This window comes from Pelodiscus sinensis, chromosome 13 (genome assembly GCF_049634645.1).
Source record: "Pelodiscus sinensis isolate JC-2024 chromosome 13, ASM4963464v1, whole genome shotgun sequence".
Taxonomy (NCBI): domain Eukaryota; kingdom Metazoa; phylum Chordata; order Testudines; family Trionychidae; genus Pelodiscus; species Pelodiscus sinensis.
Genome location: NC_134723.1, coordinates 21,320,877 through 21,340,284, shown reverse-complemented (window position 1 = coordinate 21,340,284; position 19,408 = coordinate 21,320,877). Strand labels below are relative to the sequence as shown.

The following is a 19,408-nucleotide window of genomic DNA, read 5'->3' as shown; positions in this document are numbered from 1 at the left end:
CTCTGTGATAAGGCTGAGCAGCCATTTGTATCTTGGGGTTTTCCACAGTTTCTGAAAACACCAAGGGGGAGATTCTGTCCTCTACTCTGGCCCTTATTTGTCACTTTAGCTACTGTTTAGGTGCCTGAGAAGTGCCTGAAGTAACTCAAGAAGAGTTGTCTCAGCACAAGCACAACTTAGGGGGGAGCCTGCTGCGTAATTAGCCCTGTACTGTACTTCTCTTCCTATAAGTGCTGGTGCAAAAGTAGATGCTGGGAGTGGGAGGAGATACAAAACTCTCTCTATCATACTTGAACTTAGAGTGTTACAACCTAGAGACTGTCCTTGGGACACAGTTTCTGTGTGGGATACGTTGGCCCACAGCTGCCCAGAATCCAGAGGGTGCAAAAGTGATTTAAAGCCATCTTTGCTCTATTTTGTCCCTCAGTTGACATTTTGTGCTGCAGCTCCTAAAGGCATAGAGCTGGACCTTAAATTTCACTCCCAGTGGTCTTACCAAGTAGGGGTTTGAACAGGTAACCAGTTAGCTGGTTACCAGGAGCAGCCCCCCGTCTGCGGCCCACTGTGGGCGGGAGGGCTGCTCCAACCCCACCAGGCTCCCATGTGGGACTGCCAGCTCCTAGTCAGACTAGCGGCGTCCACAGCCCAGCATGGGGCCAGCAGCCCTGCAAGGCCTGCAGACCCAGGAGTGGTTGACAATGTAACTGATAGAATTTTTAAAATATTTTTTCTATTTTTACATCCCTAATGTGGGTGTTAAGAAGCAAGTATATAACTAATAGAGTAGTCAATAGAATTTTTATCGACTACTCGATGAGTTGATAGGCAGGCCAATCAGTCCAGGCTCATGCCAGGTGCAGGACCAAACCCTGCTGTGGCTCTGCAGTTTAAAACATAGTATAGAAGCTGGGAGGCAGGCTACCTGGCTCCTACTGCCTTTTTAAATTGCAGAACTGTAGCAGGGTTTGGTCCCGCATCTGGCAAGAGCTGGGACTGAGCCAGGTTGCCTGCCCAGTCAGCAATAGCCCTTGTCTGTGGGGGGGGGGGGTCCCAATGGAAAGTTGGGACCTCCCGCAGACAAGGGCTCATTCCACGAACAAACCCCTGTCCATGGCAGCCCAGCTGTGAACAGGGGTTGCTTTGCAGCCTCAGCCTCTGCCCCCGGCACTTTTAAGCCAGCTCCCCCCCAGCACTAGGGATGTTAAAGAGTAGTTAAATAGTCAACTATTTGCATTCCCCCCTTCTTTCTGCTTCTATATGAGAGGCAGCGGCTGAGGGTGGGAGAGCAGGAGCTGGTGCTGGGGGAAGCCGGTTTAAAAGCCAGTTCCCCCCAGCACTGTCTCTGCAGTGCCACTTCTCCCCACTACTCCCTCTATCAGAGGCATTAGTGCAGGGGGGCCAGAGGAGGCTGAGCCTGTGTTAGTGGGGGTGTCCCGGGTGCTTTGCTGCAGCAGTTCCTGTCCGCGGGCTGGGACCCCTTGTGGACAGGGGCTTCTGCCGGAACAAAGGCTGAAGCTGGCTGTGAACAGAGACTGCTCCGCAGCGGCCCCTGTCTACGGGGATCCCAGCTGCCTGTTGGGACACCCTCCCACCCCGTGGAAAGGGACTGCTGGACCCAGCGTAAGCCAGGCCTGACCACGCCTGGCTCAGTCCCAGCTCTCACTGGGTCCAGGAGCTACCCCAGCTGCGGCTCTGCAGTTTAAATGTAGTAGGAGCCGGGCTGCCTGCACTGCTTGGCTCTTACTATATTTAAACTTTAGAGCCAAAGTGGGGGTAGTTCCTTCTGAGCGCCTTCATTTCTCAGCTAATCGTGTGGTCGATAGAAATTGTATCGACTACACGATTACCCAGTTACCTATCTCTTAACATCCTTAATTCCTATTACCAAGAGAAGGCTGAAGGGGGTTGGTGATCAGATTGCTCTGCATGCTAGGGATGTTAAATTTAGATTAAGTAACTAATCAAATAGTCGATGGGATTTCCATCGACTATTTGATTAGTCAATAAGGACGCTTCTGCCTTTGAACTGTAGCAAGAGCTCTGCTGGGCTCCTGCTACAGTTTAAAAGCTAAAGCTCCGCAGGGAACACGGGGCCAGTGGGAGATTGGCCCTGTGCTCCCTGTAGCACTTCAGTCTTTGAAATGTACAAGAGCCCCGCAAGACTCTTGTACAGTGTTTCTTAAATTTTTGGGACAACAGAACACCAAACAATATTTTTTTATGCAGAACACTGATGAAAATTTTCTTAAACAAAAGAAATTGTTGTTAGACCAAAAAAAGACACAAACTAAGCAGTAACAAAAACAAAGAAGAGGTCGCAGCACACCTGCGAGTTGTTCACAGAACATCAGTGTTCCCCGGAACATAGTTTAAGAAACACTGCTCTTGTACATTTCAAAAGCACAGTGGAGACTGCTTCAGTCCTCACTCCCACCGTTTCCTTCTGTGCCTTTATCTCTCTTCCCCCCCCCCCCCACTGAGATGGTTCCCCCCAGCACCGGCTCCTGCTCTCCCCTTCTTGCTGCCTCTCTCTGATAGGCAGTTTATGCTTATCGGATAGTCTGCTGGTCACTTACATCTCTTCTGCGCACACGATGTATTTTCTCTTTGCGATTCAAGAGCACGTATTAAGATGATGTCTGCTGTCATGGCTAACCCTCCAAGGATAGAATTGAGGCCTAAGCTCTGTGGCTGCGAATGTAAGAGACTTGTATCCTCCATGGATCCGCCATAGAGACCTATCCTGCACATTCACCAGGGGTTTACATCAATGTGAAATGTCTGTTTACAAAAAAAGGTCAAACAATCTGAATTACTGATAACCACAGTGATTATGATGGAGTTTCCAAGGTCATTTGTGCTGCATTTGAGGAGTAATTTTTGTATTTTCACCACATTTCACTTTATTTCTAGTATGTTTCCCTTAATGCATTTCATTCAGTAGCTCGGTGCTGTTGGGTTTGAATTCCCAATGTGGCATTTGGGAAAGTTAAAAATAAAATTTTAAATTTTGATTGAAATGAAAAAGGTACCAAGAAAACACAAAATGGAGCTAAATCCAGGCATCTTCTTACACCAACTTAACATGCTATTTGTTGTTCATTATTCATGTTGGAGTCTCAAGAAAGCAGGAGGTTTCAGAGGAAATTTTTTATTTGACAATATCATTGGTGACGTGAGGAATGAAACTGGAACCATTATGTGATTTGGAAAGCTCTGTTTCTATGTCTCTCTCTAGCCTGCTTCCTGTTGGGAACAACTGGCTGGCCCTGGGATATGAACTTATAAAAAACAGAACCCATTGGGCATTCTGGAAATGGGGTTCTTTGCATGAGTTCTCTCTTAAATCTGAACCTTATTTGTTCTGGGCCTTGTGGAAGAAGTGGCTATTTTAGAGACACTGAAAGAGAAGGTGTTGGGCTGGTGAGCTGGGATAAGAAGAGTATTTACTCAGGTAGTAATGCATCCCAGTGGTTTTTTTCAAGCCCGGTGGGGTTGTTCCAGTTTTACACGGGTATAATGAAGGGAAGAATTTGCCTTTGTTTTTGGACCTCCCCTGACAACAGTGAGCTGCTATGATGATCATGATTTCAAGATCCTTGCAGAGCTTGTTATGTGAGGGGGTGAGACACCAATCTGTCTGGAGATCTCACAGGCAGGCTCACAATCTTTGTTGATGCTGCAGCGTGTACACCTGTGATATATCTCTGGATGCTGCTCTGAAGTTGTTTTCTGTGGTCAGGAATTTGGAATCCACTGGGTTATTGTCATATCTATTGTTCTACCCATTCTTCTTGTGTCTGCCTTTCCAGGATGTCCGTGGGAAAGTACTTTTCATGGAAAGGGTGGGAGGGGGAGAGGAAATTGACTGCGGTCTCTTGGCATGAACAAATGCTTTGGAACCTTTTCGGTGCTGGGGCTGGTGGTGGCAGGGAGTGTACTGTGAGCCTCTTGCAGCTATTATCCCTGTGTTTTCCATGCGGCAGATGTTGGGAACCCATTCTTAGAAAAGCAAAAAAGTCACCATTGCAATTGAAAAGGCAGCCAACTCCAATTCTGACAAACTAGAAGAAAGGCAGATTTCCCCTCCTCCATCCACTGCATTTTGAACTGACTCCAATACAAGGGAAGGAAATGTGGCTCTCTGACTCCACATTTCCATTGGCAATGTGAAGTATAGTTCATTTGGATCCCAGACCTGCCTAGTGATTGCATGCCATTCCCTGCCTTTCTGGAGGAGCAAGAGGGAGTCTGCTTTTGTCTGCAGAGGATCCTTTGATTCCCTGTCCTTTCCTTCTCCTCCTACCTGCTCTTGTCTGCAGCTTGAATAGCATGTGAAGGAATCACCATCCTGTGCATGCTTTTTCTCCTGTGAATCCCAGAGGTTGCAAGGATGGTTGATCAAACCAGCTCGACATCTGTTCTGCAATGCTCTTCTATCAATTCACTCTGTGTACCATAAGGGGTAAGCTGCAGTATGTGCTAAAAAAGGGGATTGCAAAACTCCCATTGTGGCACCTGTTGGGTTCTTGGCTTTTCTCTTTGGAAGTATTCTCTGTTTCATCAGATCTCTTCTTTTTAAAGAAAAGATCCAGGGTCTTGTTTGGTGACCAACATGGTGTTTGGAAGGGCTCAGTCTAGTTTTGGTAGCTAGGTATCACTATTGCAAAACCTGCCACTTTTATTGGCTACCTCCTTGGTGGATTCATCAGAGGGGTGCTTGACTGAATGGGCTGCAGAGACTGAGCTCCACTTTCATTCCTAAGAGGGGTCCCTCCCTCCTTGGTCAGACTCAGGCATGTTGGCTAAGGAGCTATGTGGGCTGCAGCTGTTCTGTGGATTCATTCTCCAGGGCTGTCAGTCTGGTGACTTTAAGGCAGAAGTTAATGGGCCATGGGTAGGTTCCTGCAGCTACGTTACAACATTCACATGTTTAAAAAGCATTCCCGCTGCAATGGAAGGAGGTCAGATGTCGTTGGTTTTGTAATTTTGGATGGGAGATGCAGTCGGGCAAGCAAGGTTTCAGGTTAGGAGAGTCGTTGGAGCATGATGTCTTTCCTCCCAAAACTTGTGCTCAGCTAAGCATGGTGCCCTTTGGTTGCCAGTAAATGTTTTCTCCTTTTAAAACAGGGCATAAAATACCAATTTACTCTCCTTCCTAAGATCTTGGAAATATCTTCAGTGCAAGACGAAGGAGCAGAAGTAACACTGCATGGTCCTTATGTGTGATCAGAAAACATTCACTTCTGTCAGGCTTCTCTGAGCACTTCATATTTTGCTTTGCGCTGCTGTTTTAAGCCTCCTGTGTTATACAGTTTACAACCAAGTGATGTGTGTCGGAGGAGACAAACACACATAGATGTACATGTTTTCCCAAGAAACGTTATCTGAATTAAAGTAACATTCCACAGTACTTTAATTAGAATTCAAATGACAGCTAGAGCTGAGCACCTACATTTGAATCTGGATTTAAATGTTTGAATTTTGATTCTTTCAGAATTCAGGTGGATTTTCCGATCTAGTTTTTGGTTTCACCCAATGTAGTGTTACAGGCAGCTGCAAAATTTGGATCTAGATCCAAAATCATATTCCAAACCTTCTTTCCCAAAGCCCAGTGGCATTGGACCAAGATTTTAGCTCAGTCCTGTCTCTAAGGTAAATGTATTTTGTGCTTTTTCCCCATTGTTTTATAATAAATTGAAGTATTGAGTACTTCTGCAGGGGCTGTTGATGTGCTTGGGGGTACTTCATTTCAAGATGCTTGTGTCTGAAGTACTGGCCATATGTTCATCTACATACAGGATTATAGTAAGATTTTTCTGTCTTGTAAAATATGTTGGTCATAATCCTAAGCTTCCATCTTGCCCTGCAGTCTGATGATCACTGATTTCAAATAAGATTCCCTGAGCTGCATGGGATTGAGGCAGAGAAGCCTCAAATTTTGAAAGTTCTAGAAATTTCCTAGAAAACAGTCAGCTGTTATGTTGGTTCCCGAGGGGGATTTTCAAACTATGTATATGGAAATACCCATTGCACTGTCAGTAGTTCAGAGCTGGCCCCTTGCTAAGCTTTGTGAGAACCTCTTCGTTGTCCTGCTTTGTTTCACAAACACTCTCTGGCTGGTTGCAGGCATTGCCCGGTGGCCTAATTTTCATGTTTTCTGTGTGCTCTGAATTCCTGCTAAAGTGTGTGTGGTGGGGGGAGAAGCTGTGAAAATCAGATCACAGGACAATAGCCTAGAGTAGTGGTCTGGAAGTCAGAGTTTGAATCCCTCACATGTGGTAAATGAGGAAGCCTGATTCGATCTCCCTTGCTCATGTTAAATGGCACCTAATTCCATGACTAGTCCCATTGATTCCAGTGGAGTTGCTAACACAGTATGGTCCTACTTACCATGAGTCCGAACTGGGCTCTGAGTAAAGAGTTTGGCCATCTAAGTTTTGGGATGAATTCGCTGATCCTTATGTTGGATTCAGTGAGACAGCTTGTATGAGTAAGTAATGTCACGGAATCAGCTCCGTAATCTCTTATGGACATTTGTCCATAAACAGGTGAGTATTACAGACCCTGTCTGCTGAGGAGAAGCCTGTGATAGGATTAGGAGGGACAGCTGCATGTTAGGGTAGAAGCAGTGTTTTTGAAGGCTGGGATCCAGAAGATAATTACCAGGGGCTATTGAAAGACAGAGTGAAGAACTTTCTTTGCTGGACTTCTGTGGTGGAAGCCTGTCAGGGGCGTGGCAAGAGATCAGACCCCAAATGTTTATGAATTCTAACTTATTTTTTAAAGACTTTTTTTATCTCCTGGCAGTCTCACTCTGTTCAGAGAGTTTAGAAACCAAATATTTCAGCAGGCGTTAAAGCATTTCTTGCAGTCCTGTCCCTATGTTGAAACTTCATAGTAACTTGTCCACCTTCTCTTTGCTGATGGTAAAGGAGAATAAGTCCTGTCAAAGGATGGGAGAAAGAAACTGCCAGCACAGAAATGGGAACAAAGACAATGCCCTTCTCATTACACTCATTATTCTAATGCTAAAGGAGAATAGAGCCTTGAATGGAATCCATTAATGCTTCATTTGAGTTGTGCTCTCAGTGGTCCTGATATGATCTCCTTACCACTCCCATCCCAAGAATAAGTGCTAGGCAGTGTTTCCAGTGTGAATGCTGGCAAGAGAGGATTCATAGGTTTTACATATCCCGTTTCATACAAATATATTTACTTTGACTGGAGTGCATTGAAAATGAATTTAGGCCATGAAGGTTGGATCCAGATGTGGTTCTGATGTTCAGAAGGTTGGGAGTGTTTGGACTTACGGGCTAGTGCACTGTGGAGATAATGAAGTTGAGATCCTCAAACTAATCCATTTGCTTTGTTTCAGAAGTCGAGGCCAAGAAGGCTTGTGACTGGCTGCGTGCAGCAGGATTTCCTCAGTATGCACACCTTTATGAAGGTAAGTGTTACCAGTGGTTTGGGGGAGCATCATGGGGAGAAGTAGTGCTCTCATTTCTTTAAGAGCATTAATGTTGAAAACAGCTCTGCACCCTGTGTAGGAAGGATGCTGGTTTCATTACCCAACAGTTTGGGGGTACAAGTCCTGAGCTGTCACCTTTGCTCCCTTAATCAGGTGAAGCTGAAGGAACTTGTGAGACAACACTTAACTCCCAAGAGGAGAGACGACCCCTTGGGTCATTGCTCGAAGCATTGTTTATGAGCTCCATGTATTGTCAGTCTTGAATGGATGGAAAAAGGGGGAAAATGTGATAAAATCCAGAGGACCATCCTGCTCCTCATCAGGATGGGTTCTGCAAAGTGAGACTGAGGCCTCCTCTTAACTGGAGATTGATGCTATGGAGATCGATCTCCCAGGGTTTGATTTAGCAGGTCTAGTAAGGACCCACACTAAATTGACCATGATTGTGCCCCTGTTGATTCTGGAACTCTTAACGGGAGTAAGGGAAGTTGATGGGAGAGTTTCTTCCAGTGACTTTCCTCAGTGGCAACAACGTGGAAATTCAACCTAAAGTATGTCAACCCCAGCTACACTATTCGTGTAGCTGTAGTTGGGTATCTTAATTTGCCTTTGTCCTCTAGTGTAGACTTGGCCTGAGTCCATTTGGTTTGTTCAAGTCTCATGTTTGCTCAAACTATGGGGCTAGTCATTCCAGTCCTCCCCTATTCTTTCTAGTTTGGATGACCCAGAAATGTGTGATGTGTGTGTCTTAACTAGATGTGGATGGCTACCTCAGGGGAGATTCTCAGAACACTGGAACCAATCTGAAATACTGGGGAAGAGGAAAAGATGGAGAGGGCAGTTTGCTAATTATATGATTATATGTTACAACTTTAAGCCTTCCGACCTGATAGAGACCTGGGGAGTTAGTCTTGTTATCACCCTCTCTGCATTCCTGAACCTCTGCTCTTCGGGCAGCACTACTGGAAAGTTCTTAGGATACCTAAGGGAGACAGGTTTAAATGGCAGTGTCTCCAGTTATTTTAGTAAGTTGTTGCTGGAGGTGGTGAAGCATGTACAGCTTAACCAGCCATGGCATAGGAGTGGGAGTAGTTTGTGTGCTCCCGACTATAGCACCTCCATGCTGGGAGCTAGGCGCTGAATTCCTCTGTTGGGTAGTCCTAGAAGAAAGGATATTTTAGGAGAGGTGGTTGGATGAGTCTAGCTGACTTTCTCACACGTGTGTTTCTTAGGGCTTGTCTACACATACCGTATGGCAGAGATACACACTGGAGTGCTTAGTGAAGACGCTACTTAATCCAAAGAGAGCTGCTCCCATTGGTGTAGTTAATCCACCTCTCTGAGAGGCAGTAGCTATGTTACTAGGAGAAGCTCTCCTGTTTGCACAGTGCTTTCTACATCAGGAGTTTGGTCGACATAACTGTGTTGCTTGGGGGTGTAGGTTTTACATATGCCTGAGCAATGTAGTTTTACAGACATAAATTTGTAGCCTAGACCAGGGCTCTCAAACTCCATTTGCAAATTAATCTGTGCAGAGTGTGTTTCTGGGCTCAGCTTTGTTTATTTCAAACACTTGATGAAGGCCACTAGTCCCCATGGAGATGTCCAAAGCTGAAAAATCACAGCTTTGGCTCAGCTTAGCCTGAGGAAGGAGGAGGCTAGAACAATAGCGGGAAATATGACCTCCCAGCAATGTGCAAAGCCAGCTATTGTTCAGCTGGGACACTTCCACTTGCCCCCTCCCAGCTACATATGCACAGCTACAAGATCTCACCTCCTTACTAATAGCTTTACAGGCTGCCTTTTTGTTTAGAGTTTCTATTTTAGGGGTGACCTCTATGTGTGTCCAAGCGTAAAGACTGACCAGATAGCTGAGATCTAGGCTCAGATCTGCTTGCCTGTGGGCTGATGACAGCTGTTACTCAGGGAGACAAGACACTGAAAACAAACAGTCCAAACTCAGTGCTGGTCTCTCAAAGCCTTCTATAGCCTTCTTCAGCATTTCTTGACTTTCTTCTCTCTGCTTCTTTCTGCTCCCCGTGGGCTCAGAATTCCCATTATCCCTTGTGTTGCAACCTCCACTGGGCAGCTTTACTTACAATGAGGCTTTTGCCCTCATGGTTAGTAGAATTAAAAGAATACATGTATGTTCCCAGCTGAGTTTCCTAAAAGAGGGAAAGGAGCAGAGAATTCCATGCGACTTGCTAAGGACCTTGCTATGCAGATCTAATCTACTTGGAAGGCTTGTAGCTATTACAGAGATGATGGGCATTATGGAAAGCCCTAAGATAGCTGGATGCTAGCAATAGCTATCTTTAAAGACATGACTATTCTAAGCATGTGCTAGCTTCACTCCTTCCCCCAGCCCTGCCCGGATGCCAGACAGTGTGTCAGTCCTCCAAGATTTGACCCATGACTTTTGAGTCAGGTCTGGGGGAGGCTGAGCGAGGTCCCGGAGCTGTTATGCACATTCCATACCACTTGTTTGTCATAGGCATAGTGGGTTAGCAGAGGGAGGGGATCTTTCTGAGGGAGTTTACTGCACAGCCAAAAGGCTCCATAGCCTGACCCGTCTCACTGCACTCTCCTCTTTTCTTGTTTCCTTCCTGAGGGTGGAGATGTGGATTTTTCTTTTGAGCGAAAGCTGTGGGTGATTTGAATGCTGATGATAGAGATTCTAACCAACCGCTCTCAGCTGGGGGCCCTTCCATGCATGCTGGCTGCAGAGGAAGTTCTGATGTGTCACATCACTGCCGTAGCTACTAGATGTAAAACAACTGGGTTTTCTCCATAAAACAGGGGCCTTATTGTTTGGGTTCGGTCTAGATTTGGGTCATGGGAAACATTGGGAACATCACATTTTCAGAGAGTGCAACTCTGCTGTTGGAGGCATTGGAGCCCGGCTCTGAACGTGGGTTGTTTGGTAGTGGTCTGAAAGGCCGGGGTTTCTGCCACCCTCCAAAAAATGTCTCGAGTCTAGATCCACGTGTCTCCCCCACTACTGACAGTGGTGCTCCAGAGACAGGTGCCTAGAGTATTCTTGTTCTGTGTGCTCCAGAGAGTGTGTGATCTAACAGGTATAGCTCACAGTTGGGAGCTGGGAGTCAGGTGTTGGGACTTCTGTCCTGAGCACCGCTACAGACATATTGTGGGGGAATTATGATCCCCACTAAGTGACTTGTTCAGAGTCCTACAAGTCAAGAGATCCTCATATGGAAGATAAAAGAGAAGCACATAGAGTTGTGGTGTCCACCCCATGTGACAATCAGGGGTCTGAAACTAGTTCAGGAGCATCAGTGTTTTCTGCCCTGAGGTAGAATAACTCACTAGCACTCGGCCTCCTCCCTGGGGTCTCTGGGAAGATGGTCAGTTAGTTACCTGTGCTCTTATTACACATACTGTATTCCTACCAATTTAAAGCTTGCAATGAACACCTAAGCATTCAGGAATACGTGAGCTGAACAATTTAAGCATGAAGTGGCTGCTTGAACAGGGAAGTGATACCATAAGCCATTCCCTTCCCCATTTCCTGGTGACCTCTTCTCCCCTCTGCTTTCATCCTTCAGGCACTTTCCGAAAGCTGGCCAGGTGCCAAGGGGGAAGTCAGAGGCTGTGCAGGAAGAAGTTTACCCTCTGCCGGGCTAGCACTCTACAGTCTGAGGGGTGTGACTGCAGCCTGCCTTCCAGAGGTGGCAGGGTCGGGGAGAGACATGCTTGCCCTTGGCAGTGCGGATGGATGTGTGAGGGCTGTGCAGGGTTTTCATTTCAGAGGGGGTGTTTATTTCTGAGTTGGCTGATCTGTCAATACAATCAGATAGGGACAGTATAAAAAAATTTCAAGTGTTTCCCCAGGGGCTGCACTCGGCTCCAAGCACACATGCCATGGTCATTTAACCATGGAGTATTACCCTGTGGGGAGGAAATTGTCTGTCTAAGAATAAGCAGATGAGAGAGGCCACTGCTGAGTAACAGCGTTTACATTTCTGTGCGCTCTTTCTACCTTCTGGGCTGTGGTTTATATCCCTGGTGCCACCCTCCCATTTTCTGTGTGCTTTGTTTCTCCCCTGCCACCCATGTCTACCTGTCTAATTCATCCTTTTCACCTCTGCATTTCTCCTGTGCCCATCACCATGGCAGCTACTCACCATTGAGTCTTCCCTCTTCTACCTCCAGGTCTATCCCCTTTCTCCTTCTCTGGCTGTCAAACATGAAGCTGCAAGTAGTCCCTTCATTGGGGAATGTCTGGCCAGCATCCTTCCTGCGCTGCTGGAGAGCGTATCGTGAGCCCTACCCCTCGGGAGCTCTCTCTTGGCAGATCGAGACTGTTCGTAGTTCAGTGCTATAATGCTTGCTACTTTCTGGGAAGGAAAAGTTTTGCTTTCCCCTCCCAGTCTACCATCCCAGGAAGTGTCCAGAGGTTGTCCCATGGCATAGCTGCTCCATGTGGCACTTAGATACATTGAAAGTCTCAGAGGGGTAGTTGTGTTAATCTGTAACTTTAAAAACAATGTTTAAAAACAAGGAGTAGACCTGTGGCACCTTAGACTCTAACACAAATATAGATATAGTATATGAGCTTTCATAGGCAAAACCCTCTTCTTCGTCATCTCATCTGAAGAAGTAGGTTTTGCCCACCAAAGCTCGTGATACTGTGTATATTTTTGTTAATCTCTAAGATGCCACAGGTCTACTCATTGTTTTTACAGATATATTATGTAAGCCTTAATCATATCTTTCACCAGTTGCTTACAGTATTTGTGGCTGTGTTCAGAAGCTTCCCCCCTTCCTTCCCTCTGTGGCGCTCTTATTTTCCTCCCTGCTTTTCCCTTCTCCAGGACATACCTCCTCTGGGTTACCTTACTCTTTCTCAGGATCTAAGGGCCATCAAATGAAATTAGTAGACAGCAGGTTTAAAACAAACAAAAGGAAGTGTTTTTGCATAATGCTCAGGCCGCCTGTGAGACACCTTGTCAGAGGATGTTGTGAAGGCCAAGGGCATAACAGGATTCAAAAAGAGCTAGATGAATTCATAGCTGATAGGTCCATCAGTGGCTACTAGTCAGATTGGGCAGGGATGGTGTCTCTAGTCTCTGTTTGCCAGAAATTGGGAAAAGATGACAGGGGATTGATGATTTGGTGATTACCTGTTCTGTTCACTCCCCCTGGGGCACCTGGCATTGGCCTTTTTCAAAAAACAGGATACTGAGCTAGATGGCCCTTTCATCCTAGTATGGCTATTCTTATGTTGTCTCCCTCTCCTCCTCTATATGTCCCTTTGTCGCTTAGTAGAGTTACTGACGTGGAGGCTGTGGCTGTAATTCTCTTCCTCTTCTCCCTTCAGACTCACGGTTCCCTATTGACATCACATCCGTGAAGAAAGACCACAGCTTTCTGGACCAGGATTCCCTCAAATCCCTATGCAGGTAAAGTTTCCCGCAAGCCAGACTAATCTCTGCAAAGAACAGGGGAACTGTGGGACCCTGTCTCAGCTGCCCTGTGCTGTGCTGTGCTGTGTTGTCAGCCCCAGGGCTAATCCTCTGAGAACTGACTGACACCACCCAGGAAAGGGGCGGCATAGATGGGAGACAGCAAAAGCTAGTGGGGGTCAGAGTGACACTGACTTGCTGTAGTCACACAGTCTCTTTCAGCCTCACTTTCTGCATTGTTCAACCAGGTGTTGGGATGCTTTAGTCATTCAGATGTAATGTGGAATGAGCTCCTTAGATGGAAGGTGCTAGAGCAGGGGAGGGCAAAAGGGCCTCCATGGGCTGGATCCAGTCCACCAAGCAGGTTGATCCAGCCCACGGAGGCCCTGCTGCTCCCCAGGCCAATTGGCCTGGGGACAGGGGGAGCACACAAAGTTTCCTCCACCCTGTAAGGAGCATGCGGTGCTTAGAAGCACCACACACTCCTGGCAGGGTAGAAGGAGACTTCATGTGCTCCCCATATCCCTAAGCCCTGATTGGCCTCGGGGCAGAAGGAGGAGTGTGCAAAGTGTCCTCCCACTGACAGGGGCATGGGCGCCTAGGGGGTTCCTCTGGGAGGGGGGCAAACATGCTCCCCCATTCCCAGACCAATCATGATCTGTGGGTGGGGAAGCAGGAAAGTATCCTGGCCCCGCCCTTTCTGATTGAGGCTTTGCCCCTTCTGGTGCGGCCCAGGGCCACTTCAAAAATTTCTGAAGTGGCCCCTGGAAAATAATTGTTGCCCACCTCTGTGATAAAGCCAAGTTTGTGTTATTTATACACACCAAGCTCTTGAACGGTAAAAGCATCTTCCATAAATCCCCTTTCTAGATTCATTGTGTGGTTCAGTGTTTTAACTTTTTGCTTATGCAATCTCAATCCCTTCTGGCTGTGCTTTTGAAGTGAAGCGGGTTACATGCAGAATGTCTGTCCATCTCGTTGTGGTGAGCATCTCAGAGTTGGACTATGTCTTTCAGTGTTACCTGGACTTCAGAACTGGCCTTGTAGCCGCCTCCCTTTCCCATGCTTCCCTGATGGTCAGAGAGGTTCAGAAAGGGCACCAAGTCATTTGGGGTGTGTCACGAGGGGCACTACCCCCCTCCCTCTTAACCACGCAAGAGTGTGGGGTAGGGTGGGCCCGCGTTCTGTTCACGGAGGGGCCCTCCCCAACTCTCGGTCCGTTTACTCTAGGCCTATAGGGCGTAGTAGGGTTCCCACGTACCGGGAAGTCCCGGTGGGCTCACACCCTCCTACTTATACCCTGGGGCCCTCTGCCTATAGACTGCTCCGGCATCGGGGGGTCCCCTTTGGGCCTACGAGTCGGGGCACCGTCCTGACTCTGCGCCCTAGCGGGAACGGGGCGTTGGGTACCTCCTCGGTCGGCGGGCTTCTGCGGGGCTCCGGGTGGCTTCGGCGGGCCTCTTCCCAGACGTCCTTTGGCCGGTCCTCGTCCGTCAGAGGTCCTGTCGTGCTAGGCGGGGATACACTCTTCCGGTCCTCCCCCAGTCCCTCTCTGTGGGGGGGCCGAGAGGCGGTCGCCGCTGGCACGCCTGCCAGCCGCAGCCCAGTCCTGTCCGGCGATGCTCCTCCTCCTGCGTCTTCCGCCTCCCTCTCCGCCCAGCGGGTGCGCCGCCCTCCCCTCAGGTGTGCCTGCACCGCACTTAAAAGCGGCCGCCGGCTTTCCGCGCATGCGCGGCAGCACAGCCAGCATTCCTCCGGCTCTTTGTGAGCTGTGCGGGCCGCGCGTGCGCGAACCCGGCACGAGTGACGGGGGTCAGCCTGTCACAGGGTAAAAGGGCTGGACAAAGGAGTTAACAAAAGGTCTCAGACGTTTCTAGAAGATTCATCTTGGGTTGGGATGTGAAAATGGGCAAAAATTCAAGGAAGGACTTGTTCTGTGTCTAAACCATCAGTGCACTCTTTTTCCATTTCTTTTTCCATTATCTTCAATGTGGTTCTCCCTGGCTACGTCTACACTGGCCCCTTTTCCGGAAGGGGCATGTAAATTTCACTAGTCGTCGTAGGGAAATCCGCGGGGGATTTAAATATCCCCCGCGGCATTTAAATAAAAATGTCCGCCGCTTTTTTCCAGCTTTTAAAAAAGTGCTTTTCAAAGTAGGAATAAGACCCTCCGGAAAAGGGCACTTTTTCCGGAGGATCGGGGCCAGTGTAGACGCTCTTTTCCGGCTTTTTTAAAAGCCGGAAAAAAGCGGCGGACATTTTTATTTAAATGCCGCGGGGGATATTTAAATCCCCCGCGGATTTCCCTACGACGACTAGTGAAATTTACATGCCCCTTCCGGAAAAGGGGCCAGTGTAGACGTAGCCCCCGTGTGTATGGGATCCAGAAAAAAGCAAAGCACTTTTCCATCTGTTATACTAATAGTGCTGTGTAACTTCTGTAACACTTGCAGAATATTTGGAAATCCTCTCTCCAGGCTATAGGGTGGGGTTTTGTTTATTGTTGTTCTGCTTAGACTGAATTCACAGTGGGGCTGCTTATGCCAGAAATGCCATCTGTGAGCGGAATTGCACTTGGTTGACATGTGCATGTCTTAGGTAAATAAAATAAAATGCTCAATGTGTGATTTACTGAGCTTTTGAAGAATAAAAGATGCTACGTGATTATTAGACGCTGTCCCTCACAGTGGCTCGTGAGGAATTGGATACTCTGAAATGATGTTTGTTCGTTCTGTGGTAATAGATTCTCTTCAGTTAATTCTGTGTTTAGCATGTGATCTGCTCCACCTTGCATTTTGCTGTGGAGTTGGGAGCTCTTTTCCCAGACATGAAGAACTTTGCGTGGCTCGAAGCTTGTCTCTCTCTCCAGTAGAAATTGGTCCAATAAAAGATTGGATCCATCTTGTCTCTCTTGGATTCTTTACTAGTTGATTAATTTTCTTTCATGGAATAAACAGTTTGGTTGCTCTGAGTCAGGATTTCCTTTCCAAGAAGTGATTTTGTCTACACATCTTGGTACAGTCCGCTAGATTAACATAATCATCCCAAACTCAAAGGAAGAGATATTACAGAGTCCTTTGTATCAAAACACATTCTCTCTTAATACCAGCAGGGTTGAAATGGCACCATTAGAGTCTGTACATATGTTTTTTGAGAGAGGAGGTAACCTGGTTCTAGGTGGACACTCTTAATACCATTGTAATGAACAAGAGGGGATACTTAATCGAGAGGGGCTGTCAGATTCCCTATGGTTTGTGACTATAAATGCCTAGTCCAGTCCAAGACCATGATTGATCCAGGATTTTTAGCTTCTGTGTTTGGGTTCCCATACCCCTTGGATAGCTGCGTCCCTGCGGTGACCCTATAGCTGAGAGGCTGGGGGATATTTACTATGATCAGTGCCTTTTTACTCACAGGAGCAATGGAAGCACCTCTGCTAGGTTTTTTACCATAATGAGCCTGCTGTAATGGGGAGGATAGATTCCCCCATTGTGTGATTCCTCGGAATGAAGCACAGCTGCTTCTCCTTGTCAGAGGAATGGAGGTTGCATGAAGGTTTGGAAGATCCTGGGTGACAGTCCACCCCTGTCAGAGCTATTAGTTTCTTTGTTTCCACCTGTCTTGAGGAGTTTCTGGAGTTGTTTCGCTCTGGTAACCTGGAACAGGACATTTCTGCCTGCTCGGGTGATTGCTTTACATAGTGGAGCCTACATCAATGCCAATGCCTTTGGGAAGAGAGTGTGCGGTGGGTGGCATGAGTAGAACTATGGCTTTTGAAAAAGACTTGCCTGCAGCCAGCTTTCCAAAGCTATCCAGTAATCCCAGAGGTACACAAGGTGGCCACATGCAGCATTTAGCTGATTAAAAGGTCAGAAAAGGAAATTAAATAGCTCTTCCAAGAAAATGAAATCCCATGCACACGTGTTCTCCCCTACTGCTCTCCCTCTCTTTCATCTTCATTCTGACAAAAGTTCATGAATTTAATCCCTTTGCTTTAAAACTTTCTTCTCCAGCCAGCAAGGGACAAAGCAAAAGGCTGTTTGACTTATTTCCAGATGGGTGATAGGCCAGGCGTGCATCTGGCCTCGCAGCTGCTTGTGTGGGATAAAACCACTTCTTGTGCTTCCAAGTGCCCACTCAATCCCTTTGCCCCTGCCCTGGAAGGAGGCATTTGTAGAAAATCTTCCTCCTCATCCCTGGAATCGGTATGCTTTTATGAACACAGGTTCTGATTCAGTCCCTCAGCATGCTGCAGCATAGATTTTTCTGCCCGCTTTAGGAAAACCTCTGTGAATGTCCACTCCAGTCTTAACCAGCTCTTTGCATTATCAGCTGAATACTAGTTTGAGCCCTATGAGAAACCACAAACTTTTGACTGGCTGTATCTTCCCTGTGTGTGGTGGTGGTTTGTTTTGGGCTTTTTATTTGTTTGTTTTTTAAACAGCAGGATAGCTAATGACTGTTGGTTTTCTCCCTGTCTGATCCTAGTTGAGACAAAGCTCTGTAGTTTAGGCCACCAGATAGCTAGGAGATATCAAAACCTCTATTCGACCTGCCCTTGATGGATGTCTTGATGGATGATAGCTATCTTGTGGTAAAAACAACAGGATTTCCACCAGGATTTTACAGTGAGATTACTAATAGCTCATATGGTAAACTACCTTGCTGAAGATGTAACCATTGTGTCCTGGAGCTTTTGTGTAGTGTGTACATTAGCATCGACAAAGGTGCTAATTAACTCATATTAATTGGCAATCCACTAACTCAAGGTAAAGTAGGACCACAGACTCGATAGTCCAGAGCCACCAGGGGGTGCAGTGTCCATTGATCTCAGCTCAGAAGTGGGAGGCAGGGACCCCTGAATTCTCATGCCAGTTCTGATTCCTTCTGAGAAACTGGCAGAGTCGCTTCATGTTTCTTTGCTGAATAGCCTGTGTTTCTTTCAGTGTCAAATGTTTGAAGTATCTGTTGTGCCTGCAGAACATGCATATGTAACCCCCTGAAAATCCCTGATTCCAATACATGGTTCCCCCCCCCCATATTTCCATGTGTACCATCCATACTCAGACGTATAATGGCTGGTTCATAACTTCTGTTGTAACAGTTCAGCTATAGCCCTTTAATGCCCCTCAATACTGCGGAGCTAACTATCCCCACAGGGAACTCTGGGAATCTCCCTTGTATTGTATTAGATACCTGCCTTCTTCTCAGGATCCTTGAAAATGCAGAGGGAATGGTTGTCCTCAATAGAAGCTGGCAGAGATTTAATTAAATTAATGCTAAGGATTTGCCATCCCACCTAGTGGCTTTTCTCTCTGCCTCCCTGCTTGTACACTGTCCATTATATTAGCTTCCTTGGGGAAACTTATTAAATTGCCTAGAATCTAAACAGTGGGACCAAGGGAGTGAGGCTTAATCTGCTGTCAGCTACGTGTCAAAGCAGTTTAGATGACTGCTCTGAACAAGTTAATAACAGGCAAGCAGGTCACATGTCTCAAGCTCGAGTAGAGACTGAGACCAAACCAGCCAGCTTCTTCCCTCCCCCCTTCTCAGAACATTTTATCAAAAGCTCTGTGAGGGGACACCATTCATCCCTGTTTCCTTTCACCTCCTGCTGCCACTTCCTTCCCCTGGCTTTTTAAACTGAAGATTATTTTTCTTAGCGTTCTTTGCTGGTGAAAGGGGTTGGGTTTGTAGCCCTGGAGGCTGAAGTCCTGTGGGTATCATCTAATCAGGTACGGGAGAGCAGTGGCCAAGCCAGCTTCCCCTGCTGCTCTGAAGGAACCAGCTCTGGCGTAGAGATCCTGCCTTGCTGCTAAGGCACCTACAAAGAGACCAGTCATGATGGGCTCTACAGCTTACACTCTCCTCATTCATACTAGCAGCTTGTTCCTGTGCCTGGAGAGAAGCTGTCTTGATTTCTCTATCACACTTCAAGGAGCTACCTTTTGTTGTATTTAAATCTGTTTCCTGCAGTCCTGTAGCTTGAGCTGACAAACCACAGTCTCTCACTTGCATAAGTTCCCACGCACACAGATGTATCCATAAGTCACGCCTAGGCGTAGCGATTAGCAGTTCTTGCAGACCAACTGCCAAGTTTAGCCTTTCCACTTCAGTGTGAGCAGATAGGCTCCCAGCCGCTAAATGTTGCTGACAGATATGTAGCACTTTTGAGGTTTCTAGGAATGTGCCCAGCAACCTTGGAAAGAGCAGAAGCTACCTGGGTGCCTTAGAGGGAATCCCATTGTGAGGTCACTATGGGGGCAGAGGAAACCGATTGAGCAGGAACGGGAGAGAATCATTCTCCATGCACTCAGAAGGCAGTGTTGAAGGAATGATGAAGTCACATAGCTGGACAGAGCCCAGTGCAATGAGGCTCAGAGCGGTTCAGCTTCCTCTGTGCAGTTCTGCCAAAATACCACTATCCTGCCATTCTGCAGGTTCGCCCTTATAGTCCAAAGCTGGAGTGGGAAACGCTGCCAATTCACTTGTCTTGACCAGTACTAAACAC

At 47.1% G+C, this 19,408-nt stretch overlaps 1 protein-coding gene across 14 annotated transcripts in view; it reads left to right on the top strand.

Annotated features, from left to right (window-relative positions):
* The window catches only part of STARD8 (StAR related lipid transfer domain containing 8), a 158,759-nt gene that overhangs the window by 116,295 nt on the left and 23,056 nt on the right, over window positions 1-19,408 (top strand). For 9 of the 14 annotated variants that reach the window (XM_075940810.1, XM_075940809.1, XM_014574666.3 and 6 more), the window contains 2 exons: window positions 7,379-7,450; window positions 12,813-12,894. In XM_075940810.1, coding sequence (XP_075796925.1) covers window positions 7,379-7,450; window positions 12,813-12,894 — 154 coding nt within the window. Of the gene's footprint in view, window positions 1-3,883; window positions 4,466-7,378; window positions 7,451-12,812; window positions 12,895-19,408 lie in introns of those variants that run through there. The other 5 variants (XM_014574660.3, XM_014574667.3, XM_025185723.2 and 2 more) reach the window with 2 other exon arrangements.